This window comes from Erithacus rubecula (genome assembly GCF_903797595.1).
Source record: "Erithacus rubecula genome assembly, chromosome: 9".
NCBI classification, from domain to species: Eukaryota; Metazoa; Chordata; class Aves; order Passeriformes; family Muscicapidae; genus Erithacus; species Erithacus rubecula.
The window spans coordinates 17,141,782-17,166,456 of NC_136660.1; the positions used below are offsets into that span (position 1 = coordinate 17,141,782).

Below are 24,675 nucleotides of genomic sequence, written 5' to 3' on the forward strand. Positions count from 1 at the left end.
GGTGTGCAGGATGCCCAAGGTGCGCGGGATTCCCGGGGTTCGGGAGATGCGCCGGATGCTCGGAATGTCCCGGGATACCCCGGGATGAGCGGGATGTCCGGGATGCTCCGAGGTGCACGGGATGCCCCAGGATGCGCGGGATGCCGGGGTGCCCGGAATGCCCCGGGATGCCCCGGGATGCCCGGCCTGCCCGGCTGCGCGGCGCCGCCGCCGGGCTGCAGCGCTCCCCCAGCAGAGGGGAGTGTAAGCACGGCGTTCGCCGCCGCCACAGCCTCTGCACGGCACTCGCAGGACCGAACCCACTCAAAAACCCCAAACCAGCACGAAACAGGCAAGCCTGAATCCGTGTCCATTAGAACAAGCGGCTGTGAAAAACTAAGTGGGGTGCTTTGACCAGCAGGAGGGACGCGCGAGTCCTTGTCCTCTGGTGCCTGTAGCCGGCCCATGTCCGTCAAAAACAAGGGAAGAAACCCTCAACTTGATTCTCAGCCTAGAGAGCAGCTGAGAAAATGGGATATTACTGAAAAGACAAGCACTTAAAGGCAGAGACTGAAACCTCCTCTTCCTCGTGTTCACTTAAGGTGTGTTGATACCCTGACCCCAGGACCCTGATCTATGTCCTGGACTCACCAAGGCCTTTTGAACTTGCCACTCTCATGGCCCTGATTCCTGCTAATCTCAGCAGTGCAAGGAAGGCAGCGCCCCTCAGCCAAAAAATTCACCCACTTGATCAGAAAATCTCCTTTACTGAACACATTTACTGAAAGGCTTTTTGTTACTACTCATTTAAAGGATTGCTCTGAGTGTGGAGATGAGTGCTCAAGGAAGACCTGAACTTCTCAAACTTCTCAGACTGCTCTCTGTATCATTGTCCACATTTGGGACTTCACTCAGCACTCTGGTGGTGCAGTCATGGGGGTTGGAGGCAATTTTGGAGGGAGTCCACTGACTGCTGAGAATTTACTGTGAAACTAGAAGCAGAAACAGGTCTGCTCCCGTGGGCAGGGTATCCTGTATTCACCAAAACCAAATCATCCATGCCAGTTTTGATTCCCCCATGGCCTGACATTGATGTAGGGGCCTGAACTTTCTGGTCTTCCCCAGCAGACAAGCAAGAAGGAAATTAGGCACACAGCCTTCAACTTTCACATGCTTGCAGCCAGCCTGGCTCTGCCATTCACTGCTCCTTGGGGAGCACGCTCTGAAGTTTTGTAGATAAGGCTAAACTACTGCCTCTGGCACTAAATTCTCTGTTCTGACCCATGCCCTAAAGCCTCATTAATATCTGGGACTCCTTCCAGACCCATCCTGCAAGCATCAAACGGTCCCCAACTCTACCAGTGAAATTAGCATGGCTTCAGGGCAGCCCAAGCTTTGTAGGGTTGTTCAGACTTGTGAAACAGCTATAGAGTGTGTAAAAGAACCTTTAATTCCATGTCAAAGTGCCATCCTTCACAAGATAGTTAACATAGAAGGAAAACTTAAAGAATAAAATGGAAACAAGAAATTAACATTCCCCCTTGTGTTTGAAAAACTGGAAGTGGATAGCATTCAATGTGTAATGAGAACCCATATCCTTCAGAGAGCTTCAGATATCTCAACCATTAAACCAATCTTCTTTTCCCCTCACTTGGATCAATGGAAAGATTTTCTACAAGCACATTTTCAGACCCTTGTTCACCATTAATCTTCTCTCTGTATCCTTTTCAATATCTTCCTCCTAGAGTCTGTCAGTCACTGCCACAGAGGTTCAGCAAGGCTGTCTTGTAATCCCCACTGGTATCCTCCTGACAGGAGAAAATATTAAAAAATAGGTGAGTGTGGAAGTTCCTCTGCATGTTCCAAGTGCTGATGTTTTCAGTCTGTGGAATATTCCCACACAGGAAAAGGACTTTGGAAAGAGCAAGCCACACTTCAGCAGAGTTGCTGCCAGCTGACACACCATCAAAAGCGAGCAGAGAAATGAGGCTTGTAGCTAACACCTGAAACAACATTCACCAAGTCCAATTCTTTCCTTTGGAATGCAGGTGAGCAATTGATCAAGGCTCTGTCCCACAGAGCAGCACAAAGTCAGCACAAATGACAGCAAGCAAACCTGTTGTGTTCAGATTTTTTGTCCCTGGGTATTTATGTAGCACCTCTTCCCTACAGGAAGGGCACTATAATCAGCCCTGACACATAGCATTTTTTAAAAAAGCCACAAATGTGGTCATTTTGGCCTAGAAGCACTACAGAATATATTCATAGGTTAAAAAAAGTGTTCCCTTTGAATGTTTCGTGGTGACAGGTGTAAAGCTAGTTCCACTTCTGAGAAGGAATGAATATTCTGTAGAGACCCTTGAAGACTGATCATTAATCAACACGACAAACACTGGCAGTGTCAGTTACAGGAAAGGCCCTTCATTACAGAGCCAGATTGCCCATAGGGACTGCTAAGGACAGGGCTTCTGTGCTGTTTGCACAGGGGCAGAGGAATGTCCTAAAGTCCTTAGGACAAATAGTAAAAAACAGCATTTCAGCACTAACAGGGGAGGCACATTCACTCAGAGCTGAAACTCAAATGCTACAATAGTTTTGATGCATATGGATGGCACTGGCTTGAGGTTGTTAAGGATGTCATAGAGAGAGGAGAAAATGGCACAGCAGTGTGGGATAGGTATAACAGGAATGCTTCATTTAATTTAGAGTCATCTAGGATGTCATGCAGTGCATGGATGAAGAGACTGGTCCGTGAAAATCCTAGTGCAGTCTCCTTGGGTTTGCTTTGTCCAAGTCACTTACAGGGATATGAGTGTTAACAGGCCTAGAAAAGGAGAACCATTATCATAGCAGAAATGTCATTACTACTGCCAACAACCATGGAAGCATCCCACAGTGCTGGAAAGACTAGGAACACAAGCAGTGGCTGAGAACCATCACATTACAATTGTGCTTACCGAAATCATAGTGGAGAGTGGCTTTCCTGCAATACGCTTGAATTCAGGCTTTATAAGATTTAGGTCAACTTCACTTCGAGAAACAAGCACTCTTATCAGAGTCCCATCATCAGTGCCAGCCCCCTGGAATAACAGTCTTAATTAATTAATAAATAATATTAATTAATGTAATAATAACATGTGATGTTACTGTGAGTTCAAGGGATAAGCTGTGCAAACTAGTCCAGTGCAGGAGGAGTCAGGTTTCAAACATCACCTGGCAACTGTTCTGTGGAACATCTGCATCTCTTCCTGGAGGACCCACCCTCACACCCCTCACACACACAGTGCCAAACACCACAAGCCCACCATGGAAGTGTGCACATGTAAAATGCAAAAGCAAACACGCTACAAAGGTGGGAGTTGGCACTGAATACAGACTGTCCTTCTGCAGCATCACCCAGGCAGTGCTTGCTTCAACCAGTATTATTTAATCACTCACAGGAAAATTAAGATCACACTGATAACAAAACAAAAGATTTGGAGAGCTGACATGTTGTACATACCAGTTAAGTATTACAGAGGCACAATCTGCAAATACCTTATGTATCCCTATTTGAAACTGCCATTGAGAGAGCTGCTTCCTAAAAAGAAAATACTGTGTTCCACTCTATTAACATGGAAGGCAAGTCATCACCATAAACAAACTCCTAGAAAAGCCTCCTCCATAAGTTTTGTCTTCCAGAAGTTTTGTCTGTGCTCCAGAAAGTGGGGCTGGGCTCCTTGCAGACTTAAGCCAGAAAAGCCAGACTCCCTTGTTATCTTGAGCTTAAAGGGTACTTTTCTAGTGTTTGAAAGGATTCTGCTATTACTTGCAACAATTGCACTAGACCTGCTGAATTTCACCAAAACCTTGCCTCTTCTAGTTTGAATTGGTGAAAAGCCAGGCTACAAGTTAAGTCAGTATGAAAACCAGTGTGCTGCAATGAAGAGTCTTACCTTCAAAGCATTGTACAGCCTCTCTGCAAAGTAGCAACGGATGTTCCTGGTGCATTTCACTAGGCATACAAAAAAACTCAGTAAGAATCAATCATTCCAGCCCAGGGCAGGAGGTGACTGAGATCCTACATGCTTCTCATTATTTCAGTGTGCTCCTGCAATCTGAGTTTATCTTACCCAAGAGGTACCCCTTACTTCCTACCATATATCTTTATAAAGTAGATTCATCTAAGTCAACTACTGCATAATAAAAGGCAGCAGACTCTGACAAAGCAAAAGGAAAGGTCATCACTTACCAATAGCCAGCATGGCATCCTCAAGTGAACCACGAGTTTCACTCTTGATAGAATCTTCTATGCTTTTTCCAGCCAGTTTCTGGTATTCTTCAAACACTGTTTGAAACACAAAGAACTTTAATTTTTTACCAAGAAATCCTCAAGGCATTTTGTGCCCAATATTTACAGGCATTGTGTGGCAATATGAACACACAGATCCTGCAAAAGCAATGGCCACATTTACATCACCTTCAGGAGGCTTTAGTCAACATCAGAAATCAGCCACAAAGATGGATGTTAACATTTACAAAAAGCCAAACCATTCATGCTTCTCAATTCCCTGACTTCAGGCAATTCCAGTCACCTAAAGTTTACATGGAAACCTGACCCTTCATCGCTGTCTTTAACCACAGAAATAAAGCAGACAACCAAGTTAGGAACACCTTTGGTCTTGTGGTTATTGATGTCATGAGCTTCAGGAGCCAAAAGAAAATCAAATCTAAGACTATGCAGCTCACAGCCCATGGACTTTAAAGTGATGACAACAGCATTTGGGGAAACTTCTTATTTCAACCACAATTTCAAATAAAAACAACAGAGAAAAGATGAGCAAAACATGGGTGCAGATTCTAAGACATTTGAGTTCTCACAATAACAAAAGCTCAGCAGCAGGGCTGCTTGCCTTATACACCTTGGATACTTCAAGGCTCAGAAACACAGATATCTGTTTTTATTCCTAGCTTTCTAGGACTAACAAAGAAGGAAAACTGCTGTGTAATGTAATGGACATATTAAGAAACTTTGCTCAGCATCCAAAATCATCAACACTCAATACACTTTGGGGAAATGGAATACAGAATAGGCAGATGGATACAACCTTCTCAGCTCAAACCTACTTTATTTAAAAAACAAACAAAAAAAAAAGCTGCAATAATTACACTCAACTTTTAAAGAAAAATAGCTACAGGTGGCTTTAGCACAGAAGAAATTGCTTGGTGCCACAGTAGGTTCCAAAGACTGGTTGCATTATCACAACAAGATGAAATTCAATTCTTAAAGACAGATACAGACAAATACTATAGAGACCACCTAATTTTGTTTGTTTGTCTTGTTTATTTTTTAAATGGCCTTGGGAGATTGAATTTGAAACACAAGGGGGAGCTGGCTTCCAGGGCATAGAAACAGCCTCAGAAAACCTCAGCTTGGAAAAAGCTCAGGCATACCTAATTTATCTCCAGCTAAATTAATTGGTTTTGGTCCACCTGATTCACACAGTACTTGATATGCTTAGATTCAGTCAACATAACAAAATCTGTTATGCCCCAAAAGCCTTGAGATGACAAGGTTTGGTCCTTGCTGCACAGACAGTGGGGAGCTGAAGTCTCAGCTGGAGCAGGGCTTGTGCCTTCCCTCCCAGCAGCCTCTGATGCCCTCAAAGGGACCCGGGGCAGAAATGCAGGCTGCACCCTGTGATTCTCCAGCACTGAACAGCCAGCTATTTTTTTAGTGATTTATTCTTCCCCAGAGGAGCCCACATCCAAGGGGATGTGTCTGTTCACCACATGCTCCTACTTAAGTAGGACTGTGCTCACTCACTCCTTGGATTTATAAAAACAACTCTCCAGTAATCACCACTGTATGGGGATTCCAGGACAAGCCACTTGATTTTTCAGCAAAACTTCACAATCTTTCACAAAATCTGCTGGCAGCTTTTGGTTACTGGGTGACCAGGAATTAGAAAACAGGCTGAGGTACTTATTTCTGACCACCCATGTCTCTCATCTGTAGCCCCCCCTCTTTTTGGCTAGGTGATTTCTGATTTTGGAGGCTTGGCAGTGCAGTGATGCTAGTGTGAGTTCTGCTCCATACCTTTCATTAAGTGTGTGGCACTCCTTTTGCACAAGATGGTGATGAACTGTATCTCATCAGTGCCCCGTATCTTCTCTCCAGCAGCATAGAGAGTCTGTAATTTAACACACAGTTATTAGTGAGCTGTTCTGTGTGTGCAGCTGGAACAGGAACAGAGTTTGGCTGAAGGCATGGCTGGGGTAAAGGGGTTTGGAGTAACTGAAACCACTGTGAGAACCACAGTCTCCTAGAATGGCTGGTTATGAAAACCTTTCTGTCTTCTAGACAGAACATCCACTATCTCCATCCTTTCTACCCCTCCTGCAGCAGCTGGAACAGCCAACAATGCCCTTGAGGTTTCCTCCCTTTTCTCTGCTCTTCCACATATCAAAAGCAGCTGAGCCAAAGTCCAGGCCTCATCACTCCTCTTGGGAATGGCAGAGCTCAGCAGGAAAAATTGAAAAACCCCAAACTACTTAAAGATAACCCCACCCCAAATTATTGTGACTCCCGCCCTCTGCTGACACTGAAGCACTCTGAAGTTCAAGGTGGGAATGCAAGGGTATCAGTGATTGCAGGTATTTGAAAGTACCTCTGCATCCTGAAGAGCCAGGGCTGTGTCCACATAGAGGGTGGCATTGTCCCTCTCACCCTATGAGCAGAAAAAGAAATGCAACACTTTTATCTAATGAAGATTCTTCCATAGATAAGGATTAGAGCATTCATTCTGAGCAGAGATCAATCATTCTTTCAGTTATCTATGTCTGCAGAGTACTCAAGCAGTAATATTTCAGACAGCACAAGTGTTAACTCCTTCTCTGAAAGGTGCTGAAATCAGTCATATCAATCAGAGTAAAAAATTGCTCAGTTATTCTGCTACCAAGCAGGGAAATTCAAAAAATGTGGTAGGGTAAAAGCACTCAGTATTGAGGGCACAGACCCTGGAAAAGTGGTGAATCCTAGTGGAGGGCCACTATTTTTTAAGACCCTTGTAGAGTACAGTGGCTTTACACCTATGTGAAAGTGAGGGGTGTCTCTGCAGCACAGTGGCTGGAAGTTCCCAGCTCTCTTCCTGCTACTATGGAAAGGAGATTTCCCTGCTTCAGTCACCTCAAAGCTGAAACAGACCCAGACCAAGAGACATGGTTGTCTCTGCAGTTTATCTGGTGGTCAGGACTGTACTGGCTCTCCTATTGCATATCTTCTCCAAAAAATAAGAGAACAATGTTAAGACCTTTGTAGCATCATTTCTCTCCTCTAGCATTACCTGAAGAAGGCAAACCAAAATCTGTTCTAAGTAGCCACTTGTTTCCGATTTTATGTCTTGTTCCAGATCAGAACCGTATTCTACCCAAGGGAAAGAGAAGGACAAGGGAAGGATTTGTTATTTATTTAGATGACACAGTCAAGATATTACCAGTAACCCAAGCACACACAATAGCCTGACACTGGGCAAGAGGGTTATTAAGGAAAAAACAGGGCTGAGAGCAGCTCACACCCTCTGTAATACCCAGGTCAGCATTTGCACCCAGCTGAGTCACTAGCTCCCCTGATGTCCAAGAAATAAACCCAGAGCTAATTTGGGAGGTATAGCTGAAGGAATGAACAAGATAAAATATTTACAAATACATATTTGATAGATTCCCATCTTTTTAATGGGGAGAAAAGCTAAGTGCACAGCTATAGTTTTGCTTATATTGTGACAATACTCTGAACCAAATTGAACCAGATTTGTGATTTGCTGACCCTTTGCTGCAGCTGGATGAAGACCTAGAAAGGGATTTTCAAATTCTCTCAGTATATCCGTGTTCTGTTTGCCAGCTGAAAGCACTTACATTGCTTTTAGAGTTAAATGCTTTTAGAAAAGCCATTTTCTTGCTGACAGTGCTAGCTGGTAACACCATTCCTGTCGTGCTCTGACCACAGAAATCTGAGCCCCAGGCACTTACCTTCTTTGTAAGCCTTGATTATCTCCTTGATCTGCGCTTTTGTACGAGATGCCAGGATCTCTATGATAACACTTTCTCTTGTTCCCACACCCTGTAATAGAGTGGAGAAATAAAGGTGGAGAAAGGCATCTAGTGATGGAAGGTGATTTACTGCTAGGGAAGTGTGGTGAAGGGAGAAGTTGGATGGGAGCTGAGTGTCAGGGTGTGTGCTGAGCTCGTGATGAAACTGGGGACACAAAACACATTTGGGTTGAACAGGGTTTCTTTTACCGAGGTGCCTAATTTGTAAAGGATGGTTTTATGTCACTCTACATTTCTGCAGTGTTTTTCTGGAGTCAGATCTTTGATGACACACAGCTTTAGAGGAATGCAGGGAGACCAATGCTTGGCTAGTCAGTCCCTCTTTGTGCCATTTAAACAGACCACTCTGCATATGAATCTTGTAAAGATACACTATCAATAGGTAGGATCCCAGCCAACCCCAGCCTGGCCCTGGCACCACCACTCCTTGACTCCTTAAAAGTTTCATGGCTCAACTGGGGCATCAGGGCAGCAAGTTTGGGTGTGAATTTAGTTTTACTGTTGCCTTCCCAGGCTTTATGTCATGTATGTACAGAAACTAACTTATAGCCAGAAATATTTAAGCAGCATTTCCCCCCAGAATATTAATAGTACAATTAAGTATTTCTCAAAGGTTACTGGTAATAACAAACTTAACCATGCAACAGCCCAGCTATTAACACTTGCACAATTGCAAGAATTAGCACTGCATTTGTGCTACTACTTAAACATCAGCATGCAATTTGCTTACCTTCATAGCATCATACAGCTCCTTGGCATCATATTTGAATGGGGAGTACATGAGAGCTACAATGAGCTTCTCAAAGTTGCCACTCAATTCAGACTTCAGGCTTTCAATCAGGTCCTGTTAAATGAGCATCATCACATGGTTACATAAGCAGCCTCACAGGATCATTTTGCTGTACATGCTGCTTCCATCCCCATGGCCCAAGGAATGAAGCTGAATGACAGCACTGTTGATAGTCCATTAAAAAAGGTCCAGGGACTGAAAAAGGCACCTAACTCCAAAATGGGATTAGTCTAGATGCTTACACATTCCCTGTTTTCTTGATATTTGGGCTTTCTCAATCATTAATCCTGCAGCAAATCTTCCTCCACCCTGCTTAACTCAGTGAGCAGAACCAGATAGCTGAAGGCCTTGCACTGAGCTTCAGACAGAGCTGATTCCCAAAGCCTGCATTTAAACTTGCACCCAGGACATTTCCAGAATCTGGAATGCAGTCTGCTTGAAGATACTCTTCCAATTTCCCTTTCACTATAATGCAGGTTTTCCAGGACTCTGTTTTAGTGGGATGCAAGCAGTCTATTCCTTGTTCCATATCCCCTATTCTCATATTTGCTTTCCTTTCTTAGGCTTTTCCCTTTTGGAAAGGGCAGTCCCCTTTCCAGCAAGGGTCACTGGAGACTCCACAGTAGGGCTGAGGGTACAGTCTGCTGGTGAAAAAATTGTCCCAATAAAAGTAAGATTTTATCAAGGAAACAAAGAGAAACAAAGGAAAACATAAGTTGTCAATAGCCACAGAAATTCAAAACAAGTGTAATTAAATAAGTCCTTAAATTGAACTTTTTTTGACATTTAAAAAGGTCTGAAACAAACCAGTATTTTACTTAAAATGTCACTTAGAGGGGTATCAACTTTTGTTACAGCTTCAAATCAATAAGAAGCTTCACTTCAAGTTAAAACTGACTTTTAAAAAGTATTTCTGGTCAAAATGCATTTTTTAAAAATGCAGTCTGTAGGAGAAAAACATTTTTTCTCTGGTCAAAAATTAATTTTACACATTCATTGCAGGCCTTATAAATAGATATTAGTCTACTTATTTGCAGAAGACCTGCATATAGTTTGCATCATGCTTTCAGGGTGAACTGTAGGCCCATTTACTACATCCTGCATGCAATAAACCAATGATTGAATATGACTTTGTTCTGGAAGAACCTTTCCAAACTGTGCTTTGAAGGATTTGGCAATCTCTTGACGCTGCAGATTGCTCCTCTTGGTTAGGACATCAATTATAGCTTGTTCATCAGTCCCTGTGGAAAGCAACAATAAATCATAAATACAGTGCATAGAATAAGCTGGGACTTGTCCAAAATCCCAATCTGAATATTCAGAAAACCTTGTTTGGTTCATTGCCTTTGTGCAGAAGTTTAAGTACATACTGAGGAGACTTTAAAATTAGTTTTTCACAGTTAAAAAGAAGTGATATCTCTGGATGTAAATTTCCTATGGAATTTAAATCTAAGGGTTTCAACTTAGCAGAATTTACATATGTGGTTGGAGTCAACTCACCAAGCCCTTTCATGGCCTTGTACAGAATCTGAGCATCAGGTGCAGCATTAAAATGTAAAGCACCTGCCACGGACCTGCCCTCTGCTTCACTCTGTAAAAAGAAGAAAAACACACAGCTTTCCATCACTGCTTTTCATCAGCTGAATAAAAAGTATTTGAAAAGCACATTAACCCTATTTATTGCCTACCCATGGTGAAATCACAGAAAATAGGAGAGACTGGCCTGAACTTTACCAGCAGATCAAAAAGAGAGCCCAAGTTCCTGTTCCCACCTGCCTGTACCAGCCTTTGCTGCTGGCACAAACATGAAGTGCAGACTGTGCTGCAAGCCCTGTGAGGTGCAGGCAGCCTGGCAGAAAAAGCACAGGCTGCAATAGACTGGACTTTCCTATCCACCCCTTAATTACAGTCCTTCATAGCATGGATGCTATTGTGTCACACTGCATTTCTCAGTGGGTGGGTGCAGGGTAGTTTTTAGAATTCTGGAATTCTAAAATTTTTAGAATTTTAAAAATTTTTAAAATTTTCTAAAGTTTTTAGAATTTTAGATTTTTTAAAAATTCCTGGAATAGTCTTGTTCTCAGAGACTTTTTTTTCAGTAGCTGCCGAAAGAACTTCTGCACAGCTTGTTTCAAGAAGGGAGAATCTCCATGGGAAGAATTTGGGCCAAAAGGATACTTTGAAGGAAAAGATCCATCTGGAGGAGTGCAGGTTTTATGTTCTTCTCTGTACCCAGAATCAGATACAAGTACACAAGAAGCCTCCTAATGAACTGGGGTGCTGACAGTACCAGTCCCAGGTAAGTCTCAGGTACTGAGACTTATTTTAGTGACCACAATTAGTAGAGCCATTGACCAGAAGCAGACATAATTTAACAAAGATATTAGGCTTTGGAACTGCCTTGAATATATTGTCACATCTGTCACAACCTGGTGCTATCAACAGGGTGAGTATGTGGTGGGTAGGCATGAAGAGTCATCATCACTTTATTACAATAATAGACACAATTTTCTCTTTCCTAGAAGCAAAGATATTTAAGTTGGAAACTGCTATATTCTCATAAATTTACCTTTAGAGGCAGGGTTAATAGTAAACTATTGGTATCAGTATGACCTGATAGATATTTTAATGGGGATGGCTTCACAGTGAGTTATAAATCAGATTACAGATCAGAAGGAAGCATTAGGGCTGTCCCACCTGGTTTAATAGCATGGACCACCAAGTGCCACCCATCCTGCTATGATGCAAATCCCTCACTCCCACATGAAGGAGCACCAGTGGATCCAGCTGGCACGTTTGCATGCTGGCCCCTTTGCCATGCACTCCAGGAGCAGTGACAAGCAGCCAAAAGCCAAGGAGGAGTACTGAGAGAGGCAGCACACTCTGCAATCAGCAAGACTTGGGAAAGTTTGCTTTACAGCCAGCCAGAGACACTCCTGCACCACCACACCTTGCTCCTGGCAGAAAGAGCAGCTGTGAAGCAAACGGTGTCAACAGGAAACTTCACAAGAGATGCAGCTTTGAATCCAAATGGTCACTGAGCAGCAAGTTGAAGGCTGAGGTGAAGCTGTCACTGAAGAAAAAAGCAGTGACAGAGCAGGTGGCATTGCCACCTCTAACAGTTTGTCACTGGCCTAGAAGCACTTGGCTGAGCTGGCAGGACCATTCCAAGTGCTCCTTTTCCAGCCCTCTGCCAAGATGGCCAGCAGCACCTCAGCTTCCCTGGGAAGCAGGCTGGACTCATCCATCCCAGTCTGCTCTGATCAGGATGGTCAATCCTCTCCAGCTGCATGCAAGGGCCCTGTGCAGAATTCCCCAAACATTCTGGACCATGACTGAGCTTGGTGACTCAGTGAAAGAGGGAGCACAAACCTGAGCTTTCATTGGGAGGCAGTGGAAATGGAACAATGATCTTTTTTTGGTGCTAATTCCCATAAACAGTTATGGCCCTTCCTGGATCGAGCTGCACATTTGTGACTCACTCATGCACCTCATTCTCTGTGCACATACTTGCTGCAGCACAATTGAACCAGCTTTTCAGAGAATCCCTGTTCACTTGGGTCTTGTTCCCCAGCTGAATTGATCCTACAAACCCTGACTGAAACTACTCGAGGTGTTTGTGCTCATGTAAATATAAATATTAGGCATGAAAGCAGCACAGGCAGTGTACCTTACAGCTGATGCTGTGAAAAGTTTTACCTATAAACAAAGGGAAATAAGAATAAAAGTTTTGCTATCAAAATATTTCCTAAACAATAGTCTTTTTTTTTTTTTTTTTTTTTTTTTTGGCTGGAACCTGGAGACAGTTTGGGTTACTGTTTGGGATTTTTTCAGTCAATATTTTCTGAGAAAGTGTCACATTTTTTCATTCATTTTGCCTTTGAACTGTATTTTTAATGAAGGGTTTAGAAAAGCAAAACTCTCCCCCATCCTTCTCTGGACCTCTCATTTTCTTCTCATGTCTTCACTGCCTACAACACCAATTGGTATGAGATCACTGGAGTTTAAGGGCTTTTCTCCTTCTTTTCTCATTCTAAGTTTACAAATCATTTCCAGCTTGGGGGTAGCAGGGAATAGATCATCCAAAAGGAAAAAAAAAAGTGAGAGCTACTCTAAGCTCAGCAAAAACATCTATTTTATTATACCAAGCATCCAAAGGAAAGAATGAGACAGAGAAAACTCAGAAGGAAGATTACAATTTTAATCTTTCTGGGAAAAACATAATTTTGAGACTTGGGAGCAAACCTGGCCAGAGGTACCTGCTGCCTGGTCTGAGCCAGACCCCAGGTGCTGCCTCAGCACATCCCATGAGCTTCCCCCCATCCTGCCACATTCCTCTCAAAGCCGCAAACATTTACCAGAGAACATACACAGCATTTCTGGCTCCTGGCAAAGAGACAGGCTGTTCAGGACACATTATTGTTGCAATAATAAAAACCCACCAAAGATAGACTTTGTGGCTTGATCATATCTTTCTATGTGACCACAGAACAACAGGGGACCAAAAATGGGGACAGAGCAGTCCCTGAACTCACTGCCACAGGAAAAGGGAGCAGACAAGGAGCCCACAGCCTCCCCATGAACACAGGGATACAAACACCCCCTGCACTCTCTCAGCTGAGGATCCAGATAGGGTCTGCTCCTCTTCCTACATCATATCAACACCCTCCTTCATCAATGTTTTTGAAGTGCAGGATGCTATTTTACAGCCAGAAAAATAGTATAAAGGTCTTGCTGATTTTTAAGGGAAACCCTCATTCACACAGAGTGCCTGATGCAACTTATAAGTTACCTTATTATAGTGCCAAAAAAACTCAGAGTGTCAGAATATCCTCTACTTACCCAGGCCTTCCACCATGCCATTGTGGTCTCAGTAGTGACACCTGGGTCTGCTGGTGAAGAAAACCACACATATCACACCTCAAAATTTGGGAAGATTTGAGAGAGAGATTTGAAGGGGGCAGAGGGAGGAAAGGAAGAAACAAAAATTCTTTTCAATAAACTTACCCCAAGAAAAATGGAATAACTGTACTCCTCTGGAGGCTTGTTCCCTCTGGAAGCCACAGAATGTAACTGGCCTCTCAGGTATAAAGCATCCTTATCTACAGATTCCACAGGGCAACACCCTCAGACATGGCTCAACCTGTTTTGCACATATGATCTCACAGGGAGAGATCGAGTTGCTTAATAAACGAGGCTTCCCTTGTGAGGAGGCCTAAATTCAACCCTGTTGACTCATTGTAATTTTTCCACTGCTTCTCCCAATACACACCCTTCCCTGCTAACATTTTGGCCTCTGGCACAGATACAACATGCAAATTGCAACCAGGTAATTTCTCAGCATAAAAAAACCCCACTAGATTAATTCAGCTACAATTGAATAAGCCACTCACTACTATGAACTATTTCTATCTCTACTAATCTGGAACACTGCCAAACAGGACTCTAGAAACATACCATACCTTCCTCTACTTCCCTTCAAAAACTTATTTAAAAAACCTCAAAGCCAAACAACCAAAAAATTTCAAAACCAAACAAACCACATACCCAGCCAAACTCCACATCATCCATATCCTACACCTTGCAGTGTAGCTCCATAGAGCATCAGATTGTACAGAGACTTAGGAGGTCCCCCCATCCCACACCCAGGCTTCCACAGCATGAGTCACAAATGATCTCTAGGGTAACATGGGACAAACACATTGAAGGCTAACAAATTTGAGTAATGACAACCCCAGCTAAGTCTCATATGGCTTGCAGAAGCTGCTGTGACTTGTTGAGGTTTGGGAGCTGAGTGCACAACTTCTCTTTTTTTTCAAAAGAAAAAGAACTGAGTTGAACAGCTCCTCATACTTTAATTTGGTGAAATGTTTCTGTGAAATCATCTGAAATACTTCATGGTTGTAGCAATATTTTCCTGTCTAGACTTTTGTCAGAATCTACCCATGCCAGCATTTATTTATTTATGTGCAATGGAAAGCTGCCCTGATGGAAACATTCCCACCAGCTATATCTTAACACTTGCTATATAGGAGCTTTGTGCCCTCCACATTTACAGGCTCACGTGGGATGCTGAGTAAACACCAAACTCTGCTGGGCCTCTCTAATTTCCTTCCCACACACAGCTATTTCACTTCACTCCTCAAGGCTCCTGGTGGCCTGGGAAGTTGCCCTGGCTGCTCCCAAGGGAATGGGCTGGGCCAGCTGCCCCTGCCTCCAGCATATCCATCATGTGGCAAGGGCAAGCTGGAAGGAGGAGATGGCATTGCCCTTGGTATGAAAACACACTGCTGGGTCTGCACTGGCTGTGCTCCCCTGGGAGAGGCAGGCTGATCAACAGCACACAGCCAGGAGAGCTCAGGAGGGGCCCTTCCCTCCTCTGGGGGTGGCAAAGGCAACCCCAAATTTGCAAGCAGGGTGCATGGATTTTGCTGGACCCCAGCATTTCTGCCTACATAGACATTTCCCTCTACTGGGATATAGCTGGTCAGCTTGCCATGGAGATAAGCTTTCTTGAGGACTCCAAGGACAAAGAAGCCTTTCTAGGAAGAAAATCAGTTACAGCAGACAGCCATAGGTCACAGAGGGCAGCAGAGACCAAACCAGATAGGGAAAAATAGTCTGAGGGGTCCTTCTTGCCATCATAGACTAAAAAGGCTGTGAAGGGACAAACCAGGGTATTTTAATGCATAGAAACACTGGCCAGATTTTAGTCAATATGGACAAGCTAGAAAAGGTATGGAGAGCTGAAATATGCTGTAAGACTCAGAGCAAAGCTGCAGAGACTTAATATAGACCAGAGCAGTCAGCACTCACAGGCCAGTGGGGCAGCAGGCAGGCTAAGGCCAGCCATGGGTTTATGTACAGAATCACAAAAGGGATGGGGCTGCTGTGGAACATGTCTCCAGCTGCTTTACTATTATTTTTTCTTCCAAGCATCAGTCTCATTACAAGATTGGGACAGTGGGAAGATGCCAGCAGGTCACGTCCTCAGCAGCAGCTGCAGAATGTGATGTTACAATGCACTTTGAAAGTTTTTGACCAATCCCAAAAAGCAAAAGCACTTTGACAGTAGTTCTATCCAACCACTATAAGTACACATACCTTTGGTGAAAACAATGCTTGCTTATTTTGAATACAATACCTGCTTGTAAGCCTTAAAATACAATGCACAGAGTTACAGTATTAAGCTTAGACCTTCCGAATATCTTGCTAGATATACTTTTCTACAATTTATGGAGTAATTCTAGCCAAGCTTTAATACACAGACCATTGTTCTATTTTTCGTTTCTTTCTACATCTCATATAACTTTTCTGCTGACATGCCTTATGCTTTTCACTTAGCTCTAACTGCAGTTCTGTTGTCTTTGAGGCCTGCTTTTTTGCAGCTTTCCTAAGATCCTCTGATTTTAAGGATTCCCACAGCAGTTCAGTGCTCCTTTTGCTTGTGCAAATATAGTTAACCTGAGCAGCTGTAAACATGAACAGATTTGTCTTCATTGCAGCTCTTGTCCCTCCCTTAGCACTTGTGCTGTGTGAGTGAGCTTATCTCTGGTTCATGGACTTTACTGCTGTGTACCAGAGACACACACAGCTGTTACAGCACCAGCAGGCAATGCAAGGCACAACCTCACACATACCTCAGCAATTGCTCTCAGGAACATGCAGCTCTTTAGAAAAGGGGTAGAAGATGATGCATGGACTCTCCCAAGCTCAACTTTCTCACCTTGGCACTTCCCCCCAGCCCAGGGACCACACCTGCATTTCAGGAACTACTGTGTTTTGGAAAGTGAACCCCAAATGCACAAACCAGATTGTCTAGGAACTCTGCTCAACATAATATTAAGGTGGTTGGAATTTGTCTCAGACAGTGACTGTGTGTGCTTGCACTGCAGTGTGCTGTGGTACCCCCCAAAATAGAGCCACCTCTGATCTCTCTACAGGAGGAGTGCCTGGGGTCAGTCACACCTGCAGCATGTCTGTGCAGTGATTCTCTCTCAGGCCTCACCCCCCAGGCTCCCCCAGGCTTTCAGAATCCCTACACCTGCTGATATCCCAGCACAGCCATCAGCCAGCAAGACTGGGCACCAACCTCCAGCAGAACATCTCACACCATAATCAGCTTTGGGCTTGCATTTTTAGGCCATTTAGTCCAAATCAATTTTCAGCTAGACACAATGCAGCAGGAACCAGTACACTTAGCTTTTCTTGACTCTGCCCCAGGACTTTCCAAGCTTGAATCACTGACATTGGAGTTGCCCCTGATATGTACTCAGCCAGCACAAAGGAAATAGAAATCACAATCAGCATTTTAACAAAAAGGTGCCAATAACCTTAGAAAGATGCATGACTGACATCACTTCAAGAAGTTTTTGCTGCCCATTAATCTCAGGCAGGTTTGTTCTTGGTTGAATGACAGTGGTATAAAGGATGCTCTAACTTAGATTGAGGATGACTAAAGTCTTCTAGGATATAGAGGCAGCCCCCTTTTCCATCTCTGAGTTTGTGAAGTCTGGCCCTATGCTTGGAAAGTTCCAGGCCAAGATCTGGCTTTTTTGGAATATGAAAGCCTGTGGAAACCAGGCTTCTCAAATGCTCAGCAATTTCCTTTCATGGCTTTCACTTCTAAAAAAATATTTTCAAGACTAACAAAAACAGCACAGTCCATTGGGAATTTCATCCCAAAGTATGCATTTGTTTGATTTTTCAGACAGGAACTTGGAAATCGATTGGAATCACTAAGGAAACAGCAGATCAAACACAGAGATATACTGTTGGGCAAAGCAATAATGCTACAACCATATAAAATAAGTGCCTAAATTTGATCAAGAGCATACCCTTTAGACCAAATAGTACAAGACTCTAAAATGGATACCTTTCTCCAGCCCAGTCTGTAAGCAGAACCATGTAGAACTGGAGCTCTGACAAGGACCCAGTTCAGCAAATGTCTGAATTGGCTTTTTTAATGTATGAAAGAAATCACCAAACTGACATAGATCAGTTTTTCAGTGCTTTCCAGATCTGAACATTATCCTTCTACAAATCTTTTAGCTTTACAGCCATTACTAACAGCACCTGGCCCTGCCTTCCAGGGTCATACCCCAGCCCCTTGCTGCAGCAGCTGCCAACCTTGCAGACACACTCACACTCTCACTGTGAAACCATAGCAGTTTCATCCTGCAGGTTTTAAGCCATTGTGTAAACAAGACCAGAGACCAGGCACTACCTTCTGCTGCTCCATTTCCCTATCCCTCCTTTCTTCCTGCTTATCACTCTTAATCACCTCACCTGAAATCAGATCTCTAAATGGGAGAGCTGTGTAAATTTGCCAGCAAGCCTATCCAAACAAAGTTATTGTCTGTTAATGAATGAGGTGTGAGTGAGCTGGGTGGGGAAAAGGGTCAGATGGGGAAGGCAGCAGTTCAGAGCAAGGAGAGCATCTGCAATGCAAAAATGAAGTTGCTAAAGCCCCCCCTAGAACTGAACTACCTGTCAGCTCACTACGAACCCTGCCCTTTCCTCTGGTGCCTTTGAACCATGTTTGACAGTGAAAATGACCCCAAAATAGGTTTATTTCCATTTAAAAGTCATTATTAAAATTTTATTTTTGAAGCTGCACTGCAAGCAGCTATGAGCCAAGCATAAGAGAAATTTCATATTGCATATTGTGGGGCATTACACAACATTCAATTACAGAAGGAACAAAAGGGTAAAAACTCAGGGCTTGATTTCTCCTCAGCAACTCAGTGTCAATGGTGCCTGTGCTGTGGGATCTGCCCAGGGGTTTGCAGAGGTTAGTGAAGGGTGTGGACTTGGCTTTTGCCAGCAGCTTTGCTGCCCAGGGACACTGCTGCAGGTGGGAGAGTCAGGGCGAGGCATCAACTCTTGCCCTGCCTCTGCCCTGGCACTGACTCTGGTGGAGCATTTTTCTGCTCATTCCTTTCTTAGCTAGTGCTGGTGCCAAGGAATTCCTCCCAGTTGCTCTAACAACCATTCCCCACACAAAGCAGACAATTGCTGTACTTGTTTAACCCCAAAGGCCAATAAAGAAAGCGCCCTCTGAATCAAAATCAGAGGCAGTTCACTTGGGTCTGATGGGGACATGACAGATGCCAGGAGCTCACATGCCAGCTGAAGGTGGCAGGCAGCATTCAGCAAGTCTCTGAATGCTTGGCTGTGAAGTACTTTGTGCATGCACCTATCTGCCTCTATGGGAATTGGTTTTTGTGTGCTCCTTGATGGGAAAAGCACAGCTGTTTGTACACAAACACAGTTCTGCTGTTTGAAATGACCTTATGATGGAGGTAGACTCACACAGAGCTACCTAAGAGAGAAGAAAAAAATAAAAGCTTCTCACATCTGTAGATGTGTCTAAGCCCAGCTATTTGTAGCAAGGCAGCAACATATCCTTTACTGCTTGCAGTCTCCCAATTACTTATGTCAGAGCTGAGCAACATCCATGGTCTTTTGGTTGATTTTGGTTCCTTCCCACTGCTGCAGAATTGCAGTGACACCACTCGAGCCAGTGTGCTCGTGCCAGCCACACAGGTAACACTGCAACCCAGACCTCCCTTGGTGGATGTAGAAAAGCCGTCTTCAAATCTTGCCAAAGGAAAACAAAAGCAGAAGACATGAAGTGTTGCTTCCCTGTCCTGGGGCCATGGCTGCTGAGGAGCCCTGGCAGAGAGGCATCATGCACTTTGCTTGGCTGCAGACACACTGGCAGCCTAGTTTTACACTTATTTCCTGCTGTTACGTTAGGGCTGCTCCTGAACTACCAAAAATACTGGAGTACCAAACATGAGTCATGCTTGGCCCGGACCAGGAGCTTCTCCAGCCTCTTTCTTCTGCCCCAGGGGTTGTTGCAAAGGTACCCAGAGAAGCTGCTAAGTCTGAGAGCAGCACCATAGCTACAATGGCTGAAACTGCCTGGCCAAGAGTGCTGAGCTGTAGAGTTCCAACAGCCAGAGCTGGGCTCTGTCCTTTCAGGAAGGGAAACTGAGGCACAAATGGAGGGCAAAGAAATGGCCATGACTTGATTGGCCTGTACCAGCCTCAGAGGAGGAAAGGAAAGGCCACCCCACAAAAACAACAGTGCAGAGTTTGTGAACCCGAGGTGCTCCATCAACCCCTCTGGTTGATCCCTGCTGGCTGTGCATGTCTCAGGAAAAGGAGAACAGGATTCAGGAGGGATGCAAAACCTCACCCTCCAGACAGAACTTCCAGGAGACCACCTGGGAAGCATCCTGCCTTCTCTTCCCGGGGTGGTGCTGGGTCCAGCTGGCCTGGGTTAGATGCTCCTGTGTATGGCCAGGAGGGAAATGAGTTATTCATATTTTCACCTGTGAGTTATTTCAGCAATTCAAACAATTAGTATTGGAAAAATGGGAGAGAGCTGGGAAATTCCAGAGACTGCAGAGTTACAGTTTCTTCCTGCCCACTTTTTTCCCTAGAAGAGAGTAAGTGCTTTAAGGCACAGGTAGTTCCTGGCTATACCTGCTAGCCTGGGAAGAGACAGACCCCAGCAGGGTCTCTCACTGTCCTGGCAGATAGGCTGTCACTCCTGCTGTCTCAGATACAGGCTGCTTGCACTCCTGGAGCTCGAGTTTCCTGGTGAGCTGTAGCAGAGCCAAGTCTACTATTGTGATGATGGCTTTCAGGGGGTTTTAACTACCTTCTGAAGGCACTGTCTGCTGAGAACATTGCAGTATTTCCCACTTGGAAACAACAGCCTCACTGATGTGCTGCGATCCCTGTATCACTGAAGATCCCAACACACCTTACACAGATGCATCAGGGATACAGAGAAGAGTAAAAAACAACTCAAAAGCTGAACTAGGACCAACCTCTACCCCTAGACATATTCACTTTTAACTGAGATATTCTCGATGCAAAAGGGAAGAGGTACAAAGCAGGAAAAGTTGTGTTTTTGAACAGAATAAGCTGCCAGATATGCTTGCCATATTTTTCCTTTGGTTTTGATTGGCCAAACTTGTCTTTGATGATGAAGGGGAATCTTGGGACTCCTGTTTTCACCTCAAAACATCTTTCTCTGTACTGAAAAAAAAAAAAAGAGACCAGAAAACATTTGAGGGCACTGAGTATTTTACCCTAACAGTGCATGAAGCATGACCAGTAAGGCAAGAGTTGCTGTATTTAGTAACCTGTGGCAAACATATGCATGTTTATTGCATGGCTTGACAGCTGTGCTCCTGTGTTCACTGGGAAAACTCATGCTCTCAATCCATATCCCCCTGCCATCAGAGGGAAAAGTGCACACTCTCAGTGTGAGGTGTTCTGGGTCACAGAAACCAAGAGTGGCTCTAGGGCTCCTTTTTCTACCATGAAGAAACAGTCTGAGCTCCAGAATCGTGGCCCAGAGGTTCAGCAAGATGCAGGACACCAGCATGGATGCAGGGCAAGGCATCTGCACCATGGCAGGGAGAGGCTGAGGTGAGGAGAGCTCAGCTTCAGTGAACTTCAGTGATGGCCTCTGGGGCTGGGATAGAGATGTGCTTATCTAAGGACCTTCAGTGAAGTATTGACCCATGCAATCATGCATCTCTGAAAGCTTACAAGGAAACATGTCTCAATCTATGTCACAGGCAAAACCTTTCAGCAGGAATGCTCTCTTTTAGAGAACTTTTACATATCATACATCATCTCACTGTTCAAGCTGCAGTCAAAAATCTGTGATGATACCTGGCCAAGAATCTCCAGTGTAGTGAAAAGGAAGGTCCTTTGATGTGCATAAAAAGGGGAAATTTGTTGCAGAAACAGATGAAATGAGAGATGAATCCCATCCCAAAGGGCAAAGCACATTTACAGAGTAAAGACCAGACAACTTCCAGCATGGGCAACATGCTCTGCCTGTGGTTTCTTAAGGAATGAAAGGAGAGGGAGAAAGAACATTTTTTCCGTTCCTGGCTCAGGTTACTGAAGCCAAAAAAATTCTTGCTGCTGACGTCCATGCAGCCAGATAGGGTAGAGGTTGGTGTATGTGAACATAAATGCCACTCCTGAGACTGTGAAGTACGTTTGATCAAAGACTCTAAATCAGCACTAGAAGCTATTTATAGACAATTCCACAATCAAAGACCTGGATCTGCACATTCCCAGTCTCTGGGAGAGTTCTGGTCAAATCTGAATTTTGCTGTCTCAGGCATGCATAAACCTAAGCAGCCACAGCTGCAGCCAATGTAGGGTTTTTGTTAATGAAGAATAAAAGTGCCCAGAGCCTTGGCTGCAGGATCACTTTTGTTTATCTGATCTCTTCCAAGAGCCTGAGCCTGCTTTTTGAGTTAGAAGCAGATGGAAGAACAAAAAAGAGCGAAGGCCACAAAACCATACTGGGTGACTATTGTCTTGCCAGCTTGGGGTGCAGAGTGAGAGAAGCCAGGCTTTTTGTCAGAGCCCCTGCCTTCACGAGGGAATAGCACAGCTCCAGGCTGAGGATTTCAATTCCCATTAGCAGCACAGCCAGTTGGAGCTGCCCAGAGGGAAGCACATGCCTGGCCCAGCCACCAGGCAGCTCCCACCTGCTTTGCTGCAGTGAGTTCTTGGGGCTACCAGACCCCCAAAATTCAGTGCCCACCATTTTTCACAGATGGGGCTCTCACATGTGCTCAGGGGATTATGTGTGTGCAAAGAGCAGCTTCCTTCCCCCTCGCACACAGGGCTGTGGCTGCCAGGCTGGGCACACTGAGTGCAGAGCACAGCTCAGCAGCTTTGCAGCAGCCTTGATTACCCATAATTGCAGCCTGCTTGGGTGGGAGATTTTTGTGGCCCTGTTGGCCTTCTTGCCTGCCTTACGCCCACCAGCCCTCAATGGGGCTGGAACAGATACACAGGAAACATTAGAAGCAGGGAGGGACTGAAAATCTGTAGTGTTGTCTAGCCTGGTGACCCCAGTGCTTTCAGAGCTGTAGGATTTCCCATGGAATTTCTCTGTCTTGAGCTCTGGCATTTTACCTTGCATGGATTTTACTTTATGTCTGTGTGTTCTATGATTCCTCTTTAAGATAGCAGCAATTAGTTCAGGCTCTGTCCCATGTGTTAATAAATATCTGAGCCCTGACTCAATTTACTCAGCATTTCTACGTGGTTTCAAAACACAATGGTTTACCTTTGAATTAAACAAAGATCCAAATTCGCAGCCTAGAAACATGAAACTGAGGCACAGAACATACTCTTGTCTCTAGTTCAGCTAGCAGCAACTCAAGGGTGGTAATTCTGACAGCCCAACTCCACATTCTTCTCCTGACCATTAGGTGGCTGAGCTGATTAGAAAGAAGATACACAGAAGCTTATCACCTCTTAAAATGACCGTGCAATGAAATTCTTTGTAGTGTTTAACCAGTAAGCACTTTTATTGTTGATTTTGAAGCCATTAAGACTACATTATGTTGGATTACAAGATTTTGGCTACATCTCCCACATTTGCATGCAGGCATTGCATTTGCAAGGTTTTCTCAGAAAAACGGAGCACATGCCTAAAATGCATAAAGTTACATGATTATAACATGGAAGCAGCATGTCAGTTACAGAAATTTGTACCACATGTACCAGTAAAAAACCCACACCCCCATGTAAAGCTTCTTTATCCCTCAAAAATCTTAATGCTTCCACTGTCCCTTCTCTCCATGCCCCAGCTGTGGATCAGCCCACATCTCCACTGTTTCTGAAAACACTACATCTTTCTGAAAAAATGAAAAATTTAAAAATTGACTACAGTACATTTTCCCCCCTAAAAACTAAAGCATTTTCCCCTCACTACTCTTCTCCTTATCTCCCAAATGAAAAATCTATCAAAATCTATCAAAAACACATTTGTCCAAGCACTGTTATATGTTAGGAATCTCTATTGCATTATTCAAAGGTATATCAGTAACAAACTTCTAAAAAAACTAGGATGACCCAAAAATTCCCCTTGCCCCAAAACTACAGAGAACTGAAAATGCTATACTGCATTATCATACTTGCATGTATGTATCCTGAGCCACCTCTATTTATTCACCTTGAGCCCCTTTTAATAAATAACTGTCCAGCAGTAACATCCAGAAGTATGCTGTCTCCTCCAAATTAAACTCTATATTTACAGAAGTAGGGCTGTTTTCTCAGTGAAATGTTTCTTAAAAAAAAACCCCAAACAAACCACAAAAAACCAAAGTAACAACAATAAAAACAGCAAATGATTAAAGAGAGAAAGCATATTACTGATCATGTTGTCTGAAGACCAACAGGACTAAAAAGCATTATGAGCACCAGGTGCACATGCATTTGAACTGGTACAGTTCATGAAATAATGTCATTCATTGTTATGCTTGCTCTTTCACATGAGAAGCTGATTCTTTTCCTTTCTTTTTTTTTTTTTTCCCCTTTTTCTGTTTAGGACCGTCTGCTCTGCAGGCTACTCCCACAGATGGCAACACATGCACTGAGCCTGAAAGATGGCCATAAATATGCTTTGATCAATGTGGTTCTGTATCAGGTTTACACACATAGAGTTTTCCTCCTGCTGCTTTGCACCTTGTGTCATTTCACGTCTGTATTAGGCGTGAGATCAAGGTCTCCTGAATCCACATTTTCCTCTAGGATTTGGGGAAGCAGTAAATATTCACTTTTTGAAAGTGTCTAGTGATGGAAAATACATGGGAATCATCCCATATGAGAACATTTCTTAGCAGTGTAACTAGTGTTACATCTGATCACAATTGACATACACAAGAATGCCAAAACAAACATTGAAACAACAAGCTCAATAGTGGGATTTTGTCCATTTATTTTCAGACATTTTTCAGCTGATGGATGCCAATGTT

At 43.9% G+C, this 24,675-nt stretch overlaps 1 protein-coding gene across 1 annotated transcript; it reads right to left on the reverse strand.

Moving 5' to 3' along the window:
* Positions 1–1,618: 1,618 nt before the first annotated feature.
* LOC306804964 (annexin A8-like) lies at positions 1,619–14,415 on the reverse strand. The gene is made up of 13 exons (XM_079312202.1): positions 13,865–14,415; positions 13,700–13,746; positions 10,358–10,448; positions 10,004–10,098; positions 8,798–8,911; positions 7,987–8,077; positions 7,305–7,384; positions 6,630–6,689; positions 6,059–6,152; positions 4,211–4,306; positions 3,915–3,973; positions 2,937–3,059; positions 1,619–1,787 (listed from the first exon to the last, which is right to left on the reverse strand). Exons 2-13 carry the CDS (start codon positions 13,718–13,720, stop codon positions 1,731–1,733), a joined length of 981 nt encoding a protein of 326 aa, XP_079168328.1. The 5' UTR covers positions 13,721–13,746; positions 13,865–14,415; the 3' UTR covers positions 1,619–1,730.
* Positions 14,416–24,675: the final 10,260 nt, after the last annotated feature.